At 39.1% G+C, this 22327-nt stretch overlaps 1 protein-coding gene across 2 annotated transcripts in view; it reads left to right on the forward strand.

Moving 5' to 3' along the window:
• Positions 1 to 19163, forward strand: part of LOC149319367 (CD99 antigen-like) — a 49018-nt gene extending 29855 nt beyond the window's left edge. Inside the window, exons 5-11 of one of the 2 annotated variants that reach the window (XM_089511557.1) lie at positions 82 to 150; positions 2425 to 2493; positions 6692 to 6715; positions 8590 to 8625; positions 10566 to 10676; positions 11189 to 11242; positions 15668 to 19163. In XM_089511557.1, the coding sequence (XP_089367683.1) occupies positions 82 to 150; positions 2425 to 2493; positions 6692 to 6715; positions 8590 to 8625; positions 10566 to 10676; positions 11189 to 11242; positions 15668 to 15696 (392 nt within the window). In that variant the 3' untranslated portion in view covers positions 15697 to 19163. The remainder of the gene's footprint in view (positions 1 to 81; positions 151 to 2424; positions 2494 to 6691; positions 6716 to 8589; positions 8626 to 10565; positions 10677 to 11188; positions 11243 to 15667) is intronic. The other variant, XM_089511558.1, reaches the window with a different exon arrangement.
• The last annotated feature ends 3164 nt before the right edge of the window (positions 19164 to 22327 follow it).

A 22327-nucleotide genomic window follows, 5' to 3' on the forward strand; every position in this document is an offset into this window, starting at 1 on the left:
TTAATAAATAAGGATAATGTCATGCTGCCTAGTTTGTTTCTGCCTTTCATATTTTGAGCTTATTTTTCTGTCCATCTCTAGATGATGAATCACACAAGCCAGGTCCACCAGTGCCTCAACCAAAACCTGGAACTCATGATGACACAGGGGGTAAGTTTCGTTGGACATATTTCTAGGTGTGCAATCTGTCCAATGGTTTTCTGTATTTGTCTTGGTATCTTTGGATAGGAAGTCAGTCTTTCTACACCTTCTATCAGCATGAAGAGTCTCATTAGACAGCATCTCCCAGAAAATTAGCAAATGCTGAGACTTTACCATTCTGTTTTGGATGTTGTGAAGCTAGATGGAAACTAGTGAGCATTAAAATTTGTACAGTAATTTCTTGTCTGTATTCAGGCAAAGGTAGTTTGCAAAACATAGCAGAATTTTGTGCCACTTTTCTTACCCACCAATGCCTGAATACAGTTTTTATACTTTCTTTCTTTGAATTGAGGGTAGGGGCAGCAGCTTACAGGAATGACTCAGGGGCTCTTTAGACTGGCCATTAAGGCCGGCCTGGGGGTGGAGTCAGGCTCCACATGATGCATGCTGTAACTCTGCCCCCAGGACACCGTGATGCCGTGCACCGCTCCACATGCTGTGTGGCATCATGGCACTCCTCTGGCACTGTGGCTGGATGATGCAGTGCTGAAGGAGCACCGTATAGCCACATTGCTGCAGCTATCTACCAATTTTTGAGGCTCCTTTCCATGCCCTGGAAAGGCAGGATCAGGGCCGCAGCACGCTCAATCTGGAGGAAGATTGTACAGCCCCTCGGTGCCTAAAATAGCCATGGGTTCCATTGTGAAAGTTTTTTTTTTTTTTTTTTAAAAAGAAGAATGATTATATTTGTTTGACTAATTGAATGTTTTGAGCATGCTTCAGTAGCAGTGGAAGCTGGCATTACATGGAAAGAAGTGGGGCTTACTAAAATTATTGTTCTGTATAACCTTGTCTATAAGAGGCCTGTTTAAAATTTGTATCTGTTTAATGGGAAGTACAAGCCAGAGCGTGGCTGGAGGATTCTAGCAGTCCAAAAATGTAACTTTATCAGGTTCCAGTTTATGTTGTATTTACAATAAAACTGTGGTGGAGTTTGAGTAAATAATTCATTTTCAGTTGGAAATATTTAGCATCTTGAAACCAACAGAAGTGTTGTCTCAGGGTATAGAAGTAGGTAACCTGTGCAATATCCTGCAGACAAATTAAATTACCTGTAAAGTCACAGTAACAGCCCCCTCCCTGCTCTCTTCCCCCCAGCAGCTGAAGACATTTTTATTTAGATAGGCATTCGGTGGATGAATTTTACTTATGCTGTATGCTGTAAATGCTTTTTACAGTTTTTACTAGTTTTAACGTATGTTTTAATATTAATAATGTTTAATTTTTTTTTTTACTTTTGTAATAAACATTTTTACTTCTGTCCTTTTAAATTATTGTAACCTGCTTTGAATCCCATTGTCGGAGAAAGGTGTGATATAAATCCTTGAAATAAATAAAATAATTAACGAAGTGTGTGGCAGGGATGCCTTGAATTCATTCCTAAATAGGAATATCTGGTTACAGGATCACAACCCTTGATCTTTTGCAAATTCTTCTGTTCCATATACGACCATTGTTTCAGTAGTCCAAAATATAATATGAGCGTAGAGGGGCTACTAGTTGAATTTGTGCTTCACGAATTGTATTTCCAGACTTCATCTTCTCCTAGAATCTATGACCTAGATGAATAGCACAGTGTAGATGTCCTGCTGCTCATATCTTCAGTGCAGCCAAAAGATTTGTAGTGGATTACAGGCATGTGCACTCCCTCCTCTTCTTTAATCTTGTGAAATCCTCCCATTTCCTTTCATTTGCTGACTTTGGAAATAGTGAAGTGTTAGGCACTGATGCTGCTCTGGTCTTAACCAGGATTTAAAGTGGCTTGTGATCCCAATTAAATGCAAAGCAGTGTTGCTTCTACAGCAGACCTTTTTGAGGAAATTGTAGACCAGATTTAAAAGAACTCCTGGAGCAGGTGTGTAATAAAATGGATTAGATGGGTAACTGTTATGATTCTAATGAAACACATAACTGCATGTATATCACCCTCTGTTGTGAATGTCCATTGGCGTAACAGCATATTTGTCTGTCTTAATGAATGTTTGAAGGTTAGTGTAATAAGTGCTATACTTTATTTTAAACAAAACTACTTGGGTGCAAGTGCTGTTTAGTAGAAATATCTGGTAAACATGTTTAGGATTGTGACCGTGAAAATAATGATTGGCATCCTGTTAGTGACTTACACAGTCCAACTTACAACTGTGTAAGTCATTTTTTGGTTGTTACTGAGGTTGGAAATGGTTACCATCTTTGCATAATGACCACCACCTTTCTGTTTTAAAGGAATTAGTGATGCAGATTTATATGAGGGTGGGGTGCCTCCAGCTGACCCTCCAGCTGACCCTGGATCAGGTAAATTTCTATTAAATCCTGTGTTCAAAAATACTTGTAGGTTGTTTCTAGGTTGTTGTTGTTGATTTTGTTTGCCTCCTTGTGATAGTGAACTGGCAAGATGAAATGCAGTTTGTTATTTAGAAGATCCAGTGGTGGTGTGGTGGTTTGAGCATTGGACTACAACTCTGGAGACCAGAGTTTAAAGCCCCACTTGGCCATGGAGACCCATTGGGTGACCTTGGGCAAGTCATACACTCTTAGCATCAGGGGAAGGCAATGGCAAACCTCTGCTGACAAGTTTTGCCAAGTGGTAGAGTTGCTGTAAGTTGTAAACAACTTAAAGGCACACAACAACAACAAATGTTATTTAGAATTTTTTTTCTGCACATCTACATGGATCTGATTAGGCATGTTTGTCTTCTATTCAACAAATACAATGGGCCCTCATTATCGACTGGGGTTTGATTCCAGAAACCCCCATGGATACCAAAATCTATAGATGCTCAAATTGCATTAAATATAATGGCATAGTAAAATGATGTCCCTTATATAAAAGGGCAAAATTAAGCCTTTCCTATGGGGATGTATATATTTATAGTATTTTCAAGCCATGGATACTTGAACGCATGGATAAAAAATTTATGGATAAGGAGAGCCGACTATAATGGTACAGTGTATCTGTGCTTCTTACATGTTAAAGGAAAACCTCTTTTTTGATAGCCAAAAGGATGATGAATTTAACATTTTGATTAGAAAATTTTAAATGTACTATGCTGCTGGTGTATTTTTTTCCCCAATTTACTGTTAAAAATCTTACATGGGAGTCATTTTATTGAAATATTTGTAGAAAATATTTTCAAGTATGACCTTTTCAGATTTTAAAAAGTAAACAGTTACAATTATATTCTTAAAACCAAACATATTGATTCCATTACAGTTACAATTTATAGAAGAATTTTTTCATGTTTCTATTTACCAAAAGTAACTAAAATAAATTAAAAAAAGAAAGAAAATAATGTTACAAGCCATTGTTCTGCAATACATTCTTCCTGCCTGCAATGTTTTCCCCCAATGTCCACAACAGAGAACAAATCAAAAGCACAAGGCATAGCACAAGCCAGCACTGAGACCATGTGACATTCCTCCTCTGTGATTTAATTTGGTGACATCTACTGTACATGTAACTTATGAAAAGATATAAAGAAAACAGAGAAAAAGACTGAGACTGATAAAAAGAAATACCTAGGATAAGCTTTCAGGTTGCATCTAATGAAACAGACAAAAGCTTATGGCAGAAAGTTTTTATTCTCAGTCACAAAGGAGCTAAGGGTTTTCTTTATATTTTTTATACTAAAATATACTAGCACAAATATGTCTTTTAATACATCACAGTTGTAGTACAAAACAGGTCAAGTTATCCTTCAGTAACTTACAGTTCTAATGTAACATAGTAATGTCTTTGTTGCTAGAACATGGAATTAAATGAAAGTAACTATTTGTTTGTAACTAGTTACTTCCAGGCTTGGAATCCATGTGTGTAATAATGGCTGTAATAATTTTTAGATTTTATGTTGGGCGCAGGGCAGGATGAATGTGCTGAAAAATACGTGTTCCCCATTGTTAGATTGTCTGAAAAAGTTAATTGCAGCTTTGGTTTTAGATTGGATTCCTATTCTTTCTATTCATCCTGTATAAGAATACATTTCTAATTTTCATTTAAATGTTATGCTTAAAAATATAGCAACAATAAATTATCAGTCTTATAATGTTGGTTAAGGGGGAGGTGATTTAAGCTAACAGAGTCGGATTTGTTAGACATTTCAGATGTTGTTAATATTTTTTGATACTACTAGTTTTGAAAAACATCTGTGAAGAAGCCACAGGAAACCAATGTCTCTATACTTGCTCAGGAATTTGCTTTATTTCTAGACCTCCTGTAGATTAATATATTCCTAGTTCTACATTCCCAGAATTGTCACTATTTTATAGACTCCCAGTTTGTCTTCCTTCAAGAATTTTCTGGGCTCATGACAGCATTGACATTTTGTTCTCCATCCATCCAGAATTTTTAAAAGTTGATTTCTCTGACCTTCCCATTCCTTCTACCAAATTCATTTTGTAATACATAGAGACCCAGCATGGTGTTGGCCTGAACATTTTCTATGGCTCTGGAGATCAGCGTTTGGATCTCCACTCAGCCATGGAAACACACTGGGTGACCTTGGGCAAGTCACACTATCTCAGCATCAGCCAAAAGCAAAAACCCTATGATAGCTTCACCTTAGCTTAGGGATGCCATAAGTCAGAAATGACCAGAAGGCAAAAAACAATAGTTATTGTTTTATCTCCAGTCTTTATGCTAAAATAAGCACTACATTAAGTGATAGCTGCGTAGCTTACTCATCATACCATCCGACATGTTTTTAGTTTGGTCCTGCTGTACATTTTCTTTCTAATATGGCTGGAACATTTGTTTCAGTCTTGTTCATTCGGTTTCACAATATGCTGTGCAAAATTCAAGGGTCCATCTACCATTTTTTTTGCTTCTCCTATTTATCACACTTCAAGTCTATTTTACAAGTATCTGCTCAGATCTTCTCAGATTGAGAAAAGCAAACAGACTCCGTAAAAGCTTCTGCTGTAATAACTGCTACTCTAAAATATCATAAGCCTCTGGAAATTTATGCTTAAAAACAACCCATCAAACAAAAAGAATTTTCTAATTTTTAATACTACTTTGCAGATGTATTAACCCACTACTTGGCTTTTTTGCATTTTGTCGTGTTATAACCTGGATGGTATGTATGTATAGTATTTCTGCATCGCATCCCAGCCTGCAAGGGCTCCCAAGAGGATGAACAAATAAAAACATATTGAATGCAAAGTTAAAACATATTAAAAACTCTTTAAAAATTCCTAAAAGCAAAGTTAAAATAGCTAATTCAAACATTAAATAACAATGTGTAACAGCACTGTTTTGGCTAGGTAGAGTTCCACAGTTCAGGAAATGCTACAGGGAAAGCCATATTACATTTACCCACCAAACTAAACAGGTGCTTGGACACACAATAAGGCCTCCTCTGAAGATCTCAAATTTCTGGCTGACTAATAATTAAAATGGCGTTTAGTTTACTTTGTTTCCACTTCACTTACACAAGATACTCAACCCTATGAAAGTGCAGAATATTTTTTATTTTGAAACAAAATTTAAACAGATATCACTATGATGATGTTCTCATGGGCCAAAAGGCCTGGGTTCCCCTGGTTTTGCATCATCTAATTTAGCCGACATGGACCAAAATGCTGGGGCAGGATCAGGCCTGATCCTGCCAGACCAGACAAAGATCTGGGCCAATCACAGGGTAAACAACCTTTAGCCTGGGGTAAGATACTATAAACTACCCTGGGGTAAAATATTAGAATTTCCTAACAACTCCACTGCAAAACCTGGCTTTACCCCACTACCCCATGCTCCTTACCGTGCTGGCTGTCGTTTTCACTCAGAAGCCTCTCTCCTGATGCAGAAACAAGACGCATGGCTGCACCCATGTAGCCAAGCACCCCATTTCCATGTCAGATGTGGCAACGGGGGTGAGTGGGGCTTCTGAGTGAAAGCAAAGATGCAGCAAGGTAAAGAGTGCATGCCAGTCCTGGGTCAGCATGGGGAAGGGTATGTGAACACCTGTCCATCCCCATGCTGACCCAGAGACCAAACTAGGTGAGCACCAGGGTAAGGATGGCACAGGCTTAGCCCATGCTTTCCTGTCCTGTTTGCTCAGGCCCTAGGTGCATCAGTTTGTAACAATGACAAATAAATTAATTCCAGTTCCAGGTTTTAACACAGCAAACTGTACTTCTGCAAGGCTCTGTATGTACTGAATGAAACTCCTTGTTTTGGTTCTCCCTAAATACGGTTGTATGCTCCCTACCCTCCTAATGGCTGTGCATGGTAGATTGTTTAATCTTTGCATTTTAATTTGGGCTGATTTTGTAATACGTTGTATTAAAACCTGTCTGGCAATTCCTTGTACTGTTTTTCTTTATAAAATAACTGAAAATAAAACAAACAAAAAGGTAATTAGAACTGATCCTTGGTTTAATGCATGTATGTGCATGTACAGTTAAGCGATGCAAATTATTTGTTTTTCATTACTTTTTTTCTAAGTGTTATTTTGCTTCTCATATTGCTATGCACAATTTTTGCTCCCTAATTTAGGCCGTGCTTCTAATCCCTCTGCAGGTATGTGAGCTGAGTCACTATATGATTTGATATTACAAAATATTTGTCAGAATCAGCAGAAGCACTTACAACTCATTGTATTTCTTGTTTTGACTTGTGACTAGTAGTCTCTAGATGTTTTGTTGCTACTAATCATGTTTTAAGAGAGTTTCTGATGCTTGTTTTTCTTTTTAAAATCCTCCTCCTGAGATTTTAGGCTGATTTCACTAAATAAATAAACAGATGTAAGCTTTGGTTCATCCATTTTCAAAGACATATTATCACTGGTAAAACAAAGAGGGTTAGCTAGAGAGTTTGGCAGTCTGTGATGCCCGAGCAGATACTGGGAAGTATCTCTGTCTTCAGTGAGACAGCTGCAAATTAAGTGGAACACTAGGTAATGATAACGGTTGAGATGAACTGCTTCCTCTACAAGTTGTTCAGCAGTCCCTCTTATTAAACCTAGTTATAGGCAAGCTCTGTATACTCAAATATATGTAGCACATTTGCTGTTGTGTTGCTCATCTCTTTGTGCAAGGCAAGTGAAGAAATCAATTAACCATAGCATCACATTGCATGAAAACTAGAAACTACAGTTAATGGATTCCAAACATATAAACTACAGCTTGGTTGTAAGCTGATAATGAAATATACATGTAACTGGAAGTTCTAGTCAGCTGCAATGTCCTGGTTTGATTTGTTGCTTGGGAGATAGAAACAAAGTGGCTATACTGAATGTATGAGGCTTGAGCATATCCTCAGTTGTTAATCTGTGATTTAATCATTGAATATTACCAAGATATTTTGACATATTCTGAGTGAGCACAGTTGAAGAAATACCTGAAACAGGGATTAGACACAGAGGCAGGAAAAGTGAAGATTGAAGGAAGGAGCATTAACAACCTAAAATATGCAGATGACACAATACTACTAGCAAAAACAAAGACCTGGAGCAATTCCTAAAGAAGGTCAAGAATGGATTACTACTGAACATTAAGAAAACAAAAATAATGACCACAGAAGATATACAAAAATTCATTGAAGTCAAAGAGTTCCCATACCTTGGATCTAATATTGATCCAAACAGAGACTGCAGTCAAGAAATCAGAGTAAGATTAGGACTAGGAAGGACAGCTATGAAAGAACTGGACAGGACCATAAAGTGTAGACATAACTTTGAAGGCGAAAGTGAAGATCGTCAAACCATTGTATTTCCCATTATCATGTTTGGATATGAGAGTTGGACAGTGAAGAAAACTGATAGGAAGAAAATCAACTAATTTGAGATGTGCTGGAGAAGAGTACTGAGAATACTGTTGATGGCCAAAAAGACAAATGGGTTCTAAAACAAACCAAGCTTGAACTACCCCTGGAAGCCAGGATGACTAAATTAAGGCTGGCATACTACTTTGGCCACATCATGAGAAGAAATGAATAATTAGAAAAGACAATGGTGCCAGGAAAGGTAGAAAACAGTAAAAAGAGGAAGACCGTATGCCAGATGGTTAGACTCAATCAGGGAGGTCTGCAGGACATCAGCAGAGCAGTTGCGGACAGAGGGTCTTGGAGATGTCTTGTCCTCAGGGTCACCATGAGTCTAAGATGACTTGGGGGCAATTAACAACAACAACAACAGAATTACAGTTAATAGGAACAATCGAACTCAATTTTAATGCACTTGCCTGCTAAGAGTGTTAACTTTTCCTTCTATGAGTGGTGTAACTGATACAGGCCTAAACACTTTTTTAAAATACATATTAGGAGGAACAGTTGTTTGGTATACACACAGGGCAGCCGGTATGCTCAAAGTAAGAATGTAACAAAATTTATTTTAAAATGTGAAAAGGACTTACAATGAGTAATAAGCATATCTAACAGAACTATCCCTCTACTAGGTGGACATGGCTCAGGCTCCTCTGAAAATGCAGAAGGTAAGCTTCTCTTCTGGAACGTTTCTCTTCTGAGTGTCCAATATGGAAAAAAAATCCTGCTATAATATTTCCAATCTTTTCCCAACTCCATGGACTGCATGCAGTTCCATAGTGTGCCCTCCAGTTTTTATAATGGAAAATATTCATAGAGCTATGGATTAATTTAACCAAGTTCTTATCCACCAAGAGCTAGTTTAGTTCCAGAGATCCTTTTCCAAAACCAGAAGCCAATTTCATTTTGAAAGATGTCTCGTACACCTAAACTGTGTGTGGGTCTTGTAAAAAACCTGGCAAAAATGCCCCCTCATAATTCCTGATGATGTGAAGGGCCTCTTCAAGAAAACAAATTTTTGAAAAAGAGAACTGGGGAACATGGGGTTGGGAGAGGTAAGATACTACTAGGTTCAGCAGTGGCTGTTTGTGGCCTCTAGACCTGGGTTAAATTGTTCACTTCTGCTCTAAATAAATTACCAACTTCAGCTGGTCCATTAGCTGATTCCCCCTCTGAAGTCGTTGCTAGATGCTGCTGAAATTTCAGACTTCATCTTTACTTAAAACAAGGGGTGCAGATAGTATGATTTATGCTTTGAAGGAGAATTGTATTATCTGGAGTATCATTTTCGTTTAAAGACCCATCTACCCACACATAAGCAGCCTAAAAGTTTTACTGTATATACTCCTGTATAACTCTAGAATTTTAGTAAAAAAATTTGACCTCAAAAACAGGTCAATGTAAATACTGTACTTTAATGCTTATCAAAAAAAAAAAAAAAAAAGAACCATCACCTGGTGAAAGGCAAGAGTGTAATATGTCCTGGAAGCACTGACTTTTCTTTCCTCTCCCATCCATCCATCCATCCATCCATCCATCCATGAGCACAAACAGTTATGCCTGTGGGAATTCTGCAAGTTCTTTGGCATCATCTTTCTTTGCTTCATCCTTTAGATCCTTCATTACATTCCCCTAAGATCCTTCATTACATTCCTCTGAGTTTTAACCTCGACATATCCATGAGTCATACAAAATCCATAATTTTGGCCCAAAATTGCCCTCGACTTATACATGAGGTCGACTTATAGTCGAGTATGTATGGTATACTTCCATCTTACCTTCTCCTGCTCCAAACATTCTTCTGTCTTTACTAAAATCCAGAGTCATGCTATTGCTCCCACAGGCTTTTTTTAAAAAGTTATTTCCCTATCCTCATCTCCTTGAGTGGTGAGTTTGTGAGCAGTTTTGGGGAGAAAAGAGAATTTACAAAACTTGAACCTTTGTCTTATTTATCTTGGTATCCTTGACAAGGAAGTCAATGTTTCTCCTCCTTTGTTTCTTTCCATCCATTCCCTTGATAATTCTCATGAGTCTGCATTCCTCAGCAGTGCTAGCAAATGCTGAGGATGTTGTGAAGCTGGATGGAAAATGATTAATGTTAAAATTTGCAATTTCTTGCCTCAGCAATGGCACTTGGGAAAGGGTAGTTTACCACTTTTTGTGCCATTTTTCCTAAAGCTACTACCTGGATTTATTGTGGTTTTGTTTAAAAGCATAGAATTCTGAGCAATATTTTAAAAAATGATGCCAGAAATCAGTACTTCATAACATTTAGCTTCCAGTTTGAAAGGAAAAATTAATATTGATGCTAATGTAATGTTTTGTGCATAACTGAGCTCATGGTTTGGACCTTTTACTCTCAGTACAGTATTGGTTCGTTAATAATTATAAGATGTTACACAATCTAGTATTCACAAACATGAATTTCACGTAATTACATGGGAGCCACCCTTTTTGAACACCAGGATTTCATTTGAATAAGCATTGTATTTTCTCTGTTAATTGCCAGCAGCTGCTGTTTTGTTTTAAAATAAATCTCCCACAAGGTTTAGTAAATGATTTTGGAGAGAGAAAGTTACATTTAACTAAGGGAAAAATGTTTTCACAGGTTCTCAAGGAATGCTGGCCGGTATTATTAGTTCAGTAGTAGTGGCATTAGCAGGAGCTGTATCAAGCTTTATAGCTTACCAGAAGAAAAAGCTCTGCTTCAAACAAAGTGGTATGTATTTAAACACTGTATTTGTTGTTGTTTTCATATGTTTGTCCACAATGCTTCACTAAATTGTTGCAGAAGTGAAAATGGGGGTGGGCTCTAAAAAAGAGCTAACATTACTTAATTCAGAGCTAGAGACCCTTTGATCCTCCAAATGATTTAGTGTATAGCCTCCATTGGCCTACTCCAACATGGCCAGAGGTAAGGATTGTGGGCCCTTTCATCCAAAAAATCAGGAACGCCAAATGTTTTACTCCCTTAATGTTATGCAACTCTCCAGATATTGTTGGGTTGCAACTCCCAGCAGCCTTAGACAGCTACAAGTTACAGTCCAACAACATCTAGAAGTCCAAACAATCCCTGTTCCACAATCCAGATATTGTACTAAGTTCACATTTCCCAGTAAAATTGGAGGCCTATAGATGGAATGGATTCCACAGAATTTGATAAAATGCCTGAGCCAAATATTCCAGGGATCAGAAAAATGTTAGTTTTCTTAACTATATTTGTGTTTGTAGATCAAGAGAATGTTAACATGGAAAGCCAACAAGGAGCACATGCTGAACCACCAGGTAAGGACTGTCTTTTTTTAAAAAAAATTATTATAATTCCTATTATAATTGACAATATTAACACACCTGTGTTCTCCTAAGGATATTAGTGTAGACACCATGTGTGATTCTATGGAGATTATCACATGGGGATAAGAAACAGGAGAAAAGTGCTATGCTCTTGTCATGTTTGCGCGATCGCAGGAAGATTTTCACCCAATGTCATACACATACAGTAGTTGTCCCATCATCAATGCATCATGCTAGTGCAGCTTCTCATTAACGACAAAAAAGCATTAATGGCTTGCCATAGTGTTTCATTAGTGCTATCACAAACGTGAAGGACAATCACGTTTCAATAGTGTCATTGAGAATCCGCCATTAAACCTTCCAGAAATAAATTGAATCCTCCAGTCCCCCAGTGTGCCATTCAGCAGAATCACCTCTTGTGTCACACTTGTGAGTCACAGGAGAATTATTTAGCTACGAGAGAGTACTTGTTTTTTCCTCCGATCACAACCCCTTCTTTTGATGTGCGAAATATAAAAGTGCTATTTTACCGTTTGTGAATTGCTAATGCCCCATTCTTGCAATATGGTGTGAAAATAAGTGTTGCAATTTTGCCATTGTATCATTCTTGCTAAATAATGTTAGAACAGCGTTATTAAAGTGTAAATAGCCCTCGTGTGATAATCTCCTATGTCATGTCCCATCCAGGCAGTGTACAAAGCTTGAATTATTTAACTTTAGCATTAGAAAGGCATCATTCTCTTTCACACAACCATCAAGCGTTCTTTGAAAATCAGATCTTATCTGCTAATCACTTTATTATGTCCTTGATTCATTGGATTACTTTACTAGACCTCTTGTAATGTAAAGTTTATGGGGGGAAAGTATTAGAGGGGGGGGAAACCAATTGGCCAATGATGGAAAGGAAGTAAGGAATAATTGTAGAGGGAGTAAAAAAGTGTTTGAAGGTAAGAGTATGTGAATAGATGGTGAGTAAAGGGAATCTGAAGTTTGATAAGGTCAGGGAAGATAGAGAAATAAGAAAGTAATAAGAAAGAATGAGATATAAGAAAGAAGAAGAAGGGGAAAGAAGGAAAAGAAAGTTAATGAATGTTGAGGAAGTTAAGGGAATCTAAGGAGGGAAGAATTATGGATGAAAAGAGAGGGGGGTTCAAAGTAGCGGGTTTTAGAAAGAAAAGAATAGCTGAAGGCCACCAATATCAAATATATTAAATGACAAGTTAGGATTGTAAAATAATATAGACAGTACTATGTATGTTTGAAAATACATATTGTGCTTGTGTAAAGTTGCGATGGTATGATTAGGATAATATGTGATCTATGATTTAAAAAAAACACAATTTAAAATGTTTAATAAAAAATAAAATGCTTCATATTCTTAAGAATATTTCTGTATTTACTAGCAAAATCATTCTACCACAATAGGCTATATTGTGTTCTAACTCCTGCGTAACTCAGGAAGAATGTAGGAAGTTGCTTAGAACGAGTCAGACAAATGGTTCTGTACTCACTAGAAGCAGCTCTTTTAAGACATCAGTTTCCCCAGCTCCTAACTGGAGGGACTAGGTTTTGAACCTAGGACCTTTGGCACTCAACGTATGTGCTTTGCCACCGAACTAAAACTTTTTCCAACAGTAAACAGCATATGGCTTAAACATGGAAGGAAATGTAGCTTTGATTGTAGAGACAGAATTCAGATTGTGCCCTCACTTTGCCTGACATATTTTGAGAGTGGGGGAAAGTACATTTTGGCTCTACTGTAGCTCTATTCCCAGTTGCAGCCACTTGATTATAAAGTTTGTTTCTTTCCCTGCAGTCTTCATGTAACTTGCAACACAAATCTACAATGCTGGTAATAGGTACAAATACGGAGGTTCAGGGCCTGGGTCAGACAGTGGCCCTCTTACATTCCTGTTTTTTCCTTCTCAGCCTGTTTAGAAGTCTCTTCGCCACTTTGTGTTTCCCAGCATGGGTACCATTCTTTTTCCCAGTTCTAAAAGATTACAATGTTTCTCCTAAGACTTAGATACTGACAGTAAAAGCTTTAAGCAAAACTGTGTTGGCTTGTTTGGTTCAGTTTTTTTCACTTGTGGCCCTGTTTTGCTGATAATTTTTCTGACATGGAGTTCAGTTCTGGCTGTATAAACTACTGGCTAAATCGGAGTATACAATCTAATAGGTTATACTGCTCTTTTGGTAAATCCTTTCATAGCAAAACACTCCCCCCCCCCACACACACACCAATATATGTGCACATGTTTAAGAGGGCATCTCCCTCCCCATTAGTTATGCTATTTGTATTCATATACTTATATAATATAAAGTTAATATAATATGTAATATATAATTTGAGGTTAGGTCACTCATAATGTTTGCCAGCTTCATTTTTCATCTACATTTGGAGGGTTTCAGCAAAATTACAAAAAGTAAGTATCTCCAGGAAGTCTAAATCTTATTGCCAATGCCAACTTAAGTGGGCAGATAGAATTAACTTCTTGATTGTAAATCAACTCTTAATATAAATTCTTCTGAAGCAATGGGATTACTGCCTTTGAAATGGAAGTCAGAATGTTTTTTTTTAAATCAAAGACATTCTTAAAGTAAATGTGCAAGGAACAATTGTGAGAAGAAAATAATGAATAATAAATGATTGTGATGATCAGAGGAATGTATTTAACCTAAAGGTTACAGGGCTGAATTTAGAAATAGTGTGAAAGACAATTCTATGCTAGTCTACTCAGGAGTAAGTGTATTCAGTGGAGCTTAATGTCTAGTAAGTGCATGTACAACTGCAGTCTAGCGGTGGGGGGGGAGCATCTACGTTGGCTCAACTAGCTGCTGGGCAATGTTACTGGAATGTGTTGGATGTCTGACAGCAGTGCCCTTATTGTTGGACCATGGATTAGAACAATACAGCAAAGCTTAACAGGAATTGGCATTGGGGACATGTTAACAGAATTTCGACAGAGCTGAAATTGTGTAAAAGCGAGCTGGAAGCAGGAGAGATTAATGTTGCTAGTAAACTGCTATGGAGCACAAAGAAGTTTCCTATAAAAGCACAAGGCAGCAAGATTTCCTTTTGTTTGTGTTCATTATGATGAGAGTTTTTCCCCCAGAGTTTGCTCCCTTTCCATAGTGCCAGGCCATTGTGCAGGGCTGTCAAAAAGGCCCATGGGGCTTGGAATGAGTGGCGACTGATGTCTGTGATTGCCAGTAGCTTTGAACTTCCGAATGATGACAAAATGTTTTCAGTAACATATTTTTCCTTGAGTGAAGTGATTGTTAAGCCAATCTGGATCTTTTCAAAAGTTGTGTTCCTTGAAATTTTGGACCATAGTTCTACATGGACAATGATGTTCAGAGATGGAGTTATCCTGTTAGCCCAGGTTGGCCTATTCAGTTTGCTGGAACTTGGGATTTGGAAACTTGGTAGCCTTTTCTTTGGCTCTCCATGGGTGCATTTTTCACTTGGATTAAAAAAAGATAAGGAGAGATATGCTAAATGTGTACAGAGCTAGGTATAACATGGAGAAAGTAGTTATTAAGAAACTGTTTTTCGTTTCTCATACTGGAACCTGGGGGTCATCAACTGAAACTGAAAGGTGTGATATTCAGTTGATTTTACACAGTTAGGCTTCACATACTGGTAGGTAGACTGTGGAATTCACTAACACAAGATCAGATACTTCCAGGATCAGAACCAGTATGCTTCTCAGTGCGTATTGTTGAGAAACAAAAGTGAGATAATTGTATCCATGTCCCACTTTGTAGGCTTCCCAGGGGCATCTGTCAGGCCATGATAGGAATATCATATTGGAATACAGTCAGCCCTTCCCTTATGCGGGGGATCTGTTCCAGACCCCTCTGCATAAGGGGAGAACCATTTATGCTCACGCCCCATTGAAAACAATGGGGGGGGGTGCACCATTCATTTAATTGTAGCATGGCTTCAACGTAAGTTGAAAGCTGCATAAATGAAGTCCACATATGGTGTGGGCTGACTACTCAGGTGTTTATTGTGGTCCAGCATGGCTCATTCTTTGTTCTCATATTACCTGCAAGCACAGAAGCTATGGTGAGATTGTGACTAGAGTATTGGGCTAAAACTGAAAGATTTGGGACAGATCCTGGCTGAACAAAACACCATTCAACATTTTTAAACCATTTTCTCACATCTCCCTATCTGACATCTTTTATGAAATTGTAAAGGAAGGAAAAGGGATCATCTCTACCTGCTAGGGAAAGAACGGATTTCAGCCCACAGACCCACTAAAAATACCAAAATGTTGACATAAACATGCTTAGAATTGGGATGTAGAGAGTTCTAGTAGCATCCTGTATATTTCAGTCTATTTGAGGCACTTGTATCAGAATAAGGTAACATCCGGTTTTTCTTTTCTTTCTTTCTCTTTTTAGTTCAGCGTACACTCTTGCAGAAATCATAGTGGAATTTAAGATGAAGAGAAGACCAGCATCTGGATAGAGAATCTACCTATCTTCCTGCAAAAACATGCAACACATTTCAAGCATGCAAAGTAGAATTAAAATAGTCCTGTTGAAACATCTTTTGAAAAGAAGAAGGATGTTTTAAACTAATGAAATTACATGTCTCTCTGGTTTATTCTTTAGAAACTCAAAGTTGCATATTGATTAATCAATGGCTTGAAAACATTTTAGTTGGAAATCATTGCTCTTGTCTGTAATCTTATTTTTCCTGTAATGATAACTTTAAAGGGGGACATAATTTTAAACTATTGTGCCGGCCTGGCCACATACTAGGGTTGCCAGGGGTGGAGCATCCGCACGCCCCGCAACCCTAGTACGTAGTGGTGCCGTAATCATGGCGGCCTCCCATATACACAGGGGCCACCATGGTTACGACACACACGCTCCACATTGAAATGGTGCAGCATGTGCGCAATGGCCTGGCAGCAGTGTGAGAAGGAGCTCCAAATTGGAGCTGCTGGGTGCGTGCCTCATTCTCACAGCCACAAAATGGCCGTGGGAGTGACGCTGGGGAGAAAGGGGCAGCAGACCCTTTCGCCCATGGCTACAGCTCCCGGGGTGTCCAGGGGCATGAAGCCCCAAGGACACCCCTTTTCCGCGCCATGGAGAAGCGGCATTTTGCTGCTGCTCCATGGTCTGCAAAAACTCCGGATTGGGGCTGCCAGTGAGGCCCCCAACCTGGAACTAAAAGGGGCTGCCCCAAAGGGGTGGTATGTACTACGCCTAAATTAGATAAATTTCTTTGAGCAGGTAGAGCATTGAGGCAGTTCCTCTACGTTGCATGGAGGTGCGACACTGCATCTTAAAAGCATGCACATGAAATGTACACACATAAACATGCATGTTACACCTTCTTTCAGGCCCCTTGTTTATAATAGGCCACTCAGTTGTTCGGAATGGCAGTAAATGCTTGACCTCATTTCTGCCTCAAATTCTCCTTCTCCCAATAGGAGTACATGGAACCATCCTCTTATACAGGATGAGCTAAATTATGTATCTGGGGCTATCACTGGCATCGTGCAAGCCAATCTTAGGGCCCAAAATCAAATCTGGCCTTCCTGGTATCCCAGTCCAGCCCTTTGCAGTTGTCCTGATGACTATGGCGCGTTACAGACGGCCCAGAAGGGGCAGTCTTGCGCTGCTTCTGGTTGCTGTGTCCGGGAACCGCAGCATCCAAACTGCGCGGTTCCCGGACGCAGCAAAGAAGGAGCACAAAAATCTTCAGCCCCAGAAGAGACACTGCGAGGTGCTAGTTGCGCACTCATGGCGTCACTTCTGCAGCGTGACGTGCGAACGCAGAGCGTCCACTACGTCAAAATGGCGGCAGCTGTGTGGAACAGCCGCCGCCATTTTGACGTCATTACGTACAAGGGGCAAGGCGTCTCAGGAAGCACCGCCCCTCATGCATAATGACGGCGCCTCATGGGCCCGTCTGTAACGCGCCTATGATTCCTTTTCTATTTCACCATTATTTGGTAACTTCCCAGCTTGTGTACATATGTCTCCCACTGTAAAAGGATGAAATGCCTCTTTTAACACTTAGTTGTTATAGTAAGATGCAGCGGCCTGGTAATTTGGATTCCACTATTTGGCCTTTGGCCATGAACCCTCATTGGAATATAACTTTTGGCAACATACCCAAACATGAATTTGCCCCGGCAACCCCAGCCATTAAGAATAATCTCTGATTCCCTTTGCATAGCCACATCTAGTCTTTTTTATTTTGGGGTCACATTGAGAATATTTGGAATATGCCTATATATGCATCTGTTTGCATTACAAGGAATAATGAAGTTTACTGTTCATTTTCATTTTAAAGCAACTCTGACATAATTCCTTTGAACAAATATTGTCAAGAAAACCACATGATAGTTAGCCTTAATGTCACCATAAGTTGGAAACAACTTGAAGCCATATGAGAACAAGAACACTCCTCCCATTCCGTTTTCCTCTTCTCATGATAATGCCAATAATACTGAGTTGTGTTGAAGCAAAATAATAATAATAATAATAATAGAGTTAATATAATTGCCTCTAAAAACTGTGTGATGGCATGTGCCTCTGACTATTGGACTTACCTCTGTTATTCCTAAGTGCCCTGCCAGTTTGTTGCTTTATATTTACAAAAGTTAGACATTCTTCTGAGTACTTCATTATTCTTTTTCAACATACAGATAACAAACCTCCAATAATGAGCTTTATTTCTTCATTTTCAGATGCCTTTAAGCAGTGCCATAAAGTGCCACCCTGAAGTGCCATAAAGTAGCAAATAACTCACCAGAACAGTGCAAACTAAGTATTGCATATTATTTTCTTCATTGAGAAGAAAAGCCTTGGTGGTGGTAATCAGGAACACTTACTTGTACTGTTTTCATTAGAATCCTTCTAAAAGAATCCCCTTTTCCATGCTTTCATTTCCAAGAATGGCTTCAGCCAATGAAACTGTATGTTTTTGGTAACTAGCTAAGCACTATGTGGGTGTAAGCTAAATCACCTTGTCATTCAGAATGCAGTTGCTCTATGCATGGACTTCTGAAACAAAATAAAATATTGCGTAGCAATTTCCTGTTTAAATTTGATAGAAGCTAGCAAGTGCCACATGGATCCTTAAATTTGTCCTTTTTGCATTACAGTAATATACTAAACTAAAGATCATTTTTTCATCACAATTTGTAAACTCTGCAAGACATACATTCTGCACCAAATGTGTGTCTTAATAAATTCAGTGAGGATATTTGCATTTTGAAGCAAGAAAGCAAGATTACGCATAAGGTGATTGTGAATTGCTTTTATTAAGTGGCAATACTTTTTATATTGTTCATTTTTGTAATGCAGGAGTAATGCTAAACTTCAGTATATAAGTGCTTCTGATTTCTGAAGATGTTCCTGGGTCATTCCTGAACCATTCCTGAAAGCTTTAGCTCAGGACATACTTACATTTTTTTACAAAATCTTTGAGGCATATTTGGAATGTGTGCCAAACAGCCCAATCTGATACATACTATACTTGGGAAAATTTCCATAGAGTTCAGTATATTTTACTTACAGGATTGTAAATGTACCGTATGTTGTGTGTGTGTGTAAATACACAAAACATGTGCATGTGTTGTGTGCACACACACACACAATTAATTTGTATTTGGAAATAAACTCCTTTGAAGGGATTTGCTTCTGTATAAACATTCATATGATTAGGCTGTTCAACTGTGTAATGAAAATCATCATCCCAGTTCATCCCAGTGGTATGTTGTGTATATTATGTGTAAGTATATCAATAGCTGTTTGGATGTGTTACATTTTCAACTAGAGTTATGGAACCTTGGAGTGTGAGAGCCAAACATTTCGAAATTAAGACCTAATAATTGTGATTTCTTTTTTTAAAAAAATAAACAAATCTAAAACTGTCTCTTCTTTGCCATCATATTTTTAAGAGTATAGTACACAGTGAGTCACAATGGAGCAGAAAGTTTTGGAATTGGAATTTTAAAAAATCAGCCCATACAAGTGTCATTTTTAATTTCTAAATCATGGATTTAGAAACATGGGACTCATGTTGAAAACATACAATTAAACCAAAAAGTGGCAGTTTTATAGCCTCCACAGAAGCTCTTGAGATCAAGAACTCTCTACGTATAGATACACTTCAGAATTCACTTTTTGGATTATAATTCCCAGAATCCCCCAGCCACTATGACCAGTGGTAAATTCTACACACACCCTGCATTCTCTGTTCAAGCCAAGTTGCAGAAAATGTTACAGGTTTGGTGGCACATATTCCCTACATTTCTTCCATCCTACATCTCAGCTGCTCTCCCTATTTTATTTCTTCTGCATCTCACAAATCTGACATGGGAGTTCAGTGTGGTGTGACTAGACAAAAGTGAGCAAAGGCAGAAAACCAACACTGCTGCTTCCCTGCCTTTCTTCCATTCAAATTATTGCTAGTGGTGGTGTGAGGGAAGAGGTGACGATCAGGAACATAAACTTTGGCTGTAAACAATAACAGGTCTGTGTGTTCCTGTTCTGAGAAGTAAGTTACATGCTGGTATGCTGCAGATTCTACAGTCTATCATGGAAAGCATGTATGTGTGCTATAAATATGCAAAATTAAACACAAAAGCTGGGAGCATATTGCACAGGCTGCCATCCCTATTTGAGGCTATCTGATGCCCAGTTGAAGTCCAGGGCAAAGCACTCTCCCTACCAGTTCTTGCTTAGTGTCTGTCTTCGGATGCATTTATGCTGCAGAATTACTGCTGTCTGACCCTGTTTTAACTGCCATTGCTCAATGTTATGGAATCCTGGGCTTTGTACTTTTCTGAGATAGTCTTCTCTGTCAGAGTGCTCTGGTGCCACAACAAATTACAAATCCCAAGATTCCATAGGATGAAGCCATCACAGTTAAAGTGGTGTAAAACTGCATTAATTCAGTGTGGCGGCAGCTCCTTTCAGCACATCATCCAACACTGCTGAAAGCTGCTGTGATTGATGGTACTGACCACAACCAGAGTCCAGGCAGAACCTGCTCCAGTCCCCCTGTTCTCCTTGGTGGTCCATGTCCTTAACCACTGTACCCCATTTACAAATGTATGCTCCTGCCAAAGGGCAAGGAACTCTGAATTCTGGTAGTCACAAGAAGGAATAATGAGAATTAGATTGATATACTGAGCAAAATAAGAAATTGCCTCCTGTATCCCTGACTTTGTCTCACTTGCTTTGCTATATTTCTGATACTTGCTTTGGGTCTGTGACTTCATCAGGTACTGCCTGCACACCTCCAAACACACAAGGGCAAAAAGATGGGTTTGGTCATTTTTTGGGGGGAGGAGAGAATAGAAATGCTCATGATACTGATTTCTCAACTGAATGTGACTGAAACTAATATTGGTGTACAGAATCAATGTGGTGAGATTTGTCCAGGACCTGGAATCCCTGTTCAGTCCTGGAAACCCAGTGACCTTGGGCAAGTTATACTCTCAGCCTAAGAGGAATGCCATGGCAACCCTGCTTTGAAGAAGTCTTACAAAGAAAACCCCATGTTAGACACCATAAGTCAGAGTTAGGCATGTACAGATGGAACAGACACAGCCTTAAAATTCAGCAGATAAACTTTGATAACAGCAACTGACAAAGCTTAGTATCATATTGCTCTTAACCTCAGTGCCATATATTTTCATGCCAACATGATTTCTAATCCACATTGAGACAGTTTCTATAGTAATCCTATATCTGGCAACAAGAATACTTTAAATATTGTGTGTTAATCTTATTTGTGATTCTAGTTTGGTTTTATTATATCTTTCTGCAATTGGCTCTTTCATTGTATTTTATGCTTTTTAACATCTACATGAAACCACTGGGAGAGATCATCCGGAGACATGGGGCGCGGGGTTATCAGTACGCTGATGACACCCAAATAATTTTCTCTATGTCTCCGACTGACTCAGTGACCAGGGATGGCATCTCTCCTCTCGTTGCCTGTCTGGAGTCGGTAATGGGCTGGATGAGGGAAAACAGACTCAGTTTGAATCCAGAGAAAACGGAAGTGCTCGTGATAGGTTCTCCGGGCCCGGGGATGGCGGTGTTTCCACCTTTCCTGAACGGGATCACGCTTCCCGTGAAGGACTCTGTTCGCAGTCTGGGGGTGCTCCTTGACTCGTCGCTCCACCTTACACCACAGGTGGATGCGACGGTCAGGAGCACATGTTATCAGCTTCGGTTGATATGCCAGCTGCGTCCCTACCTGGGCTGGGAGGACCTTGAAACGGTAGTACATGCTCTGGTAACCTCTCGTTTGGATTTCTGCAATGCGCTCTACATGGGGCAACCCTTATACCTTACCCGGAAGCTGCAATTGGTGCAAAATATGGCGGCAAGACTGGTCACTGGTACTTCCAGGACCAGTCATATAACACCGGTCCTTAAAGACCTCCATTGGCTGCCTATTCGCTTCCAGGCGCAATACAAGGTGTTGGTTATTACCTATAAAGTCCTAAATGGCTTGGGCCCAGGGTACTTGGAGGACCGCCTCTCTCCATACAATCTGCCTCGCACACTCAGGTCAGCCGGGAAGCAATTGTTAAGGGTTCCAGAGGCTAGGTATGCTATCACTACTCAGAGGGCCTTTTCTATCTCTGCCCCCAAGCTCTGGAACTCGCTTCCCGGTGAGCTCCGCTTGGCTGCCTCGCTGGACCAGTTCAAGAAGGGGCTGAAGACACACTTGTTCCAGCAGGCATACCCCTGATCCCTGAAGTACTCCCCCCTTCCCCTCTCAGCAGCATTGGAAGCTGGCTTGAGATTTTTTTGGGTGACGATGTAATTGTGTTTTATCTAGTTGTCGATTTTAACTGTATGTGGATGTTTTTAACTATGTTGTTAAACCTCCTTGATCCTTGGAAAGGCGGTATATAAATAAAATTATTATTATTATTATTATTTATTTATTTATTTATTTATTTATTTTTAAATATATTGTACACAGCCCAGAGAACTCTGGTTATCAGATGCACTATAGTGCCAGTAAACCTCATTAACAACAAACAACAACAACAACATTTTACAGTAATATTT

The sequence above is a fragment of the Sceloporus occidentalis genome, unplaced genomic scaffold (assembly GCF_023333645.1).
Source record: "Sceloporus occidentalis isolate IW3139 unplaced genomic scaffold, rSceOcc1.0.p SCAF_2, whole genome shotgun sequence".
Lineage (NCBI taxonomy): Eukaryota > Metazoa > Chordata > Lepidosauria > Squamata > Phrynosomatidae > Sceloporus > Sceloporus occidentalis.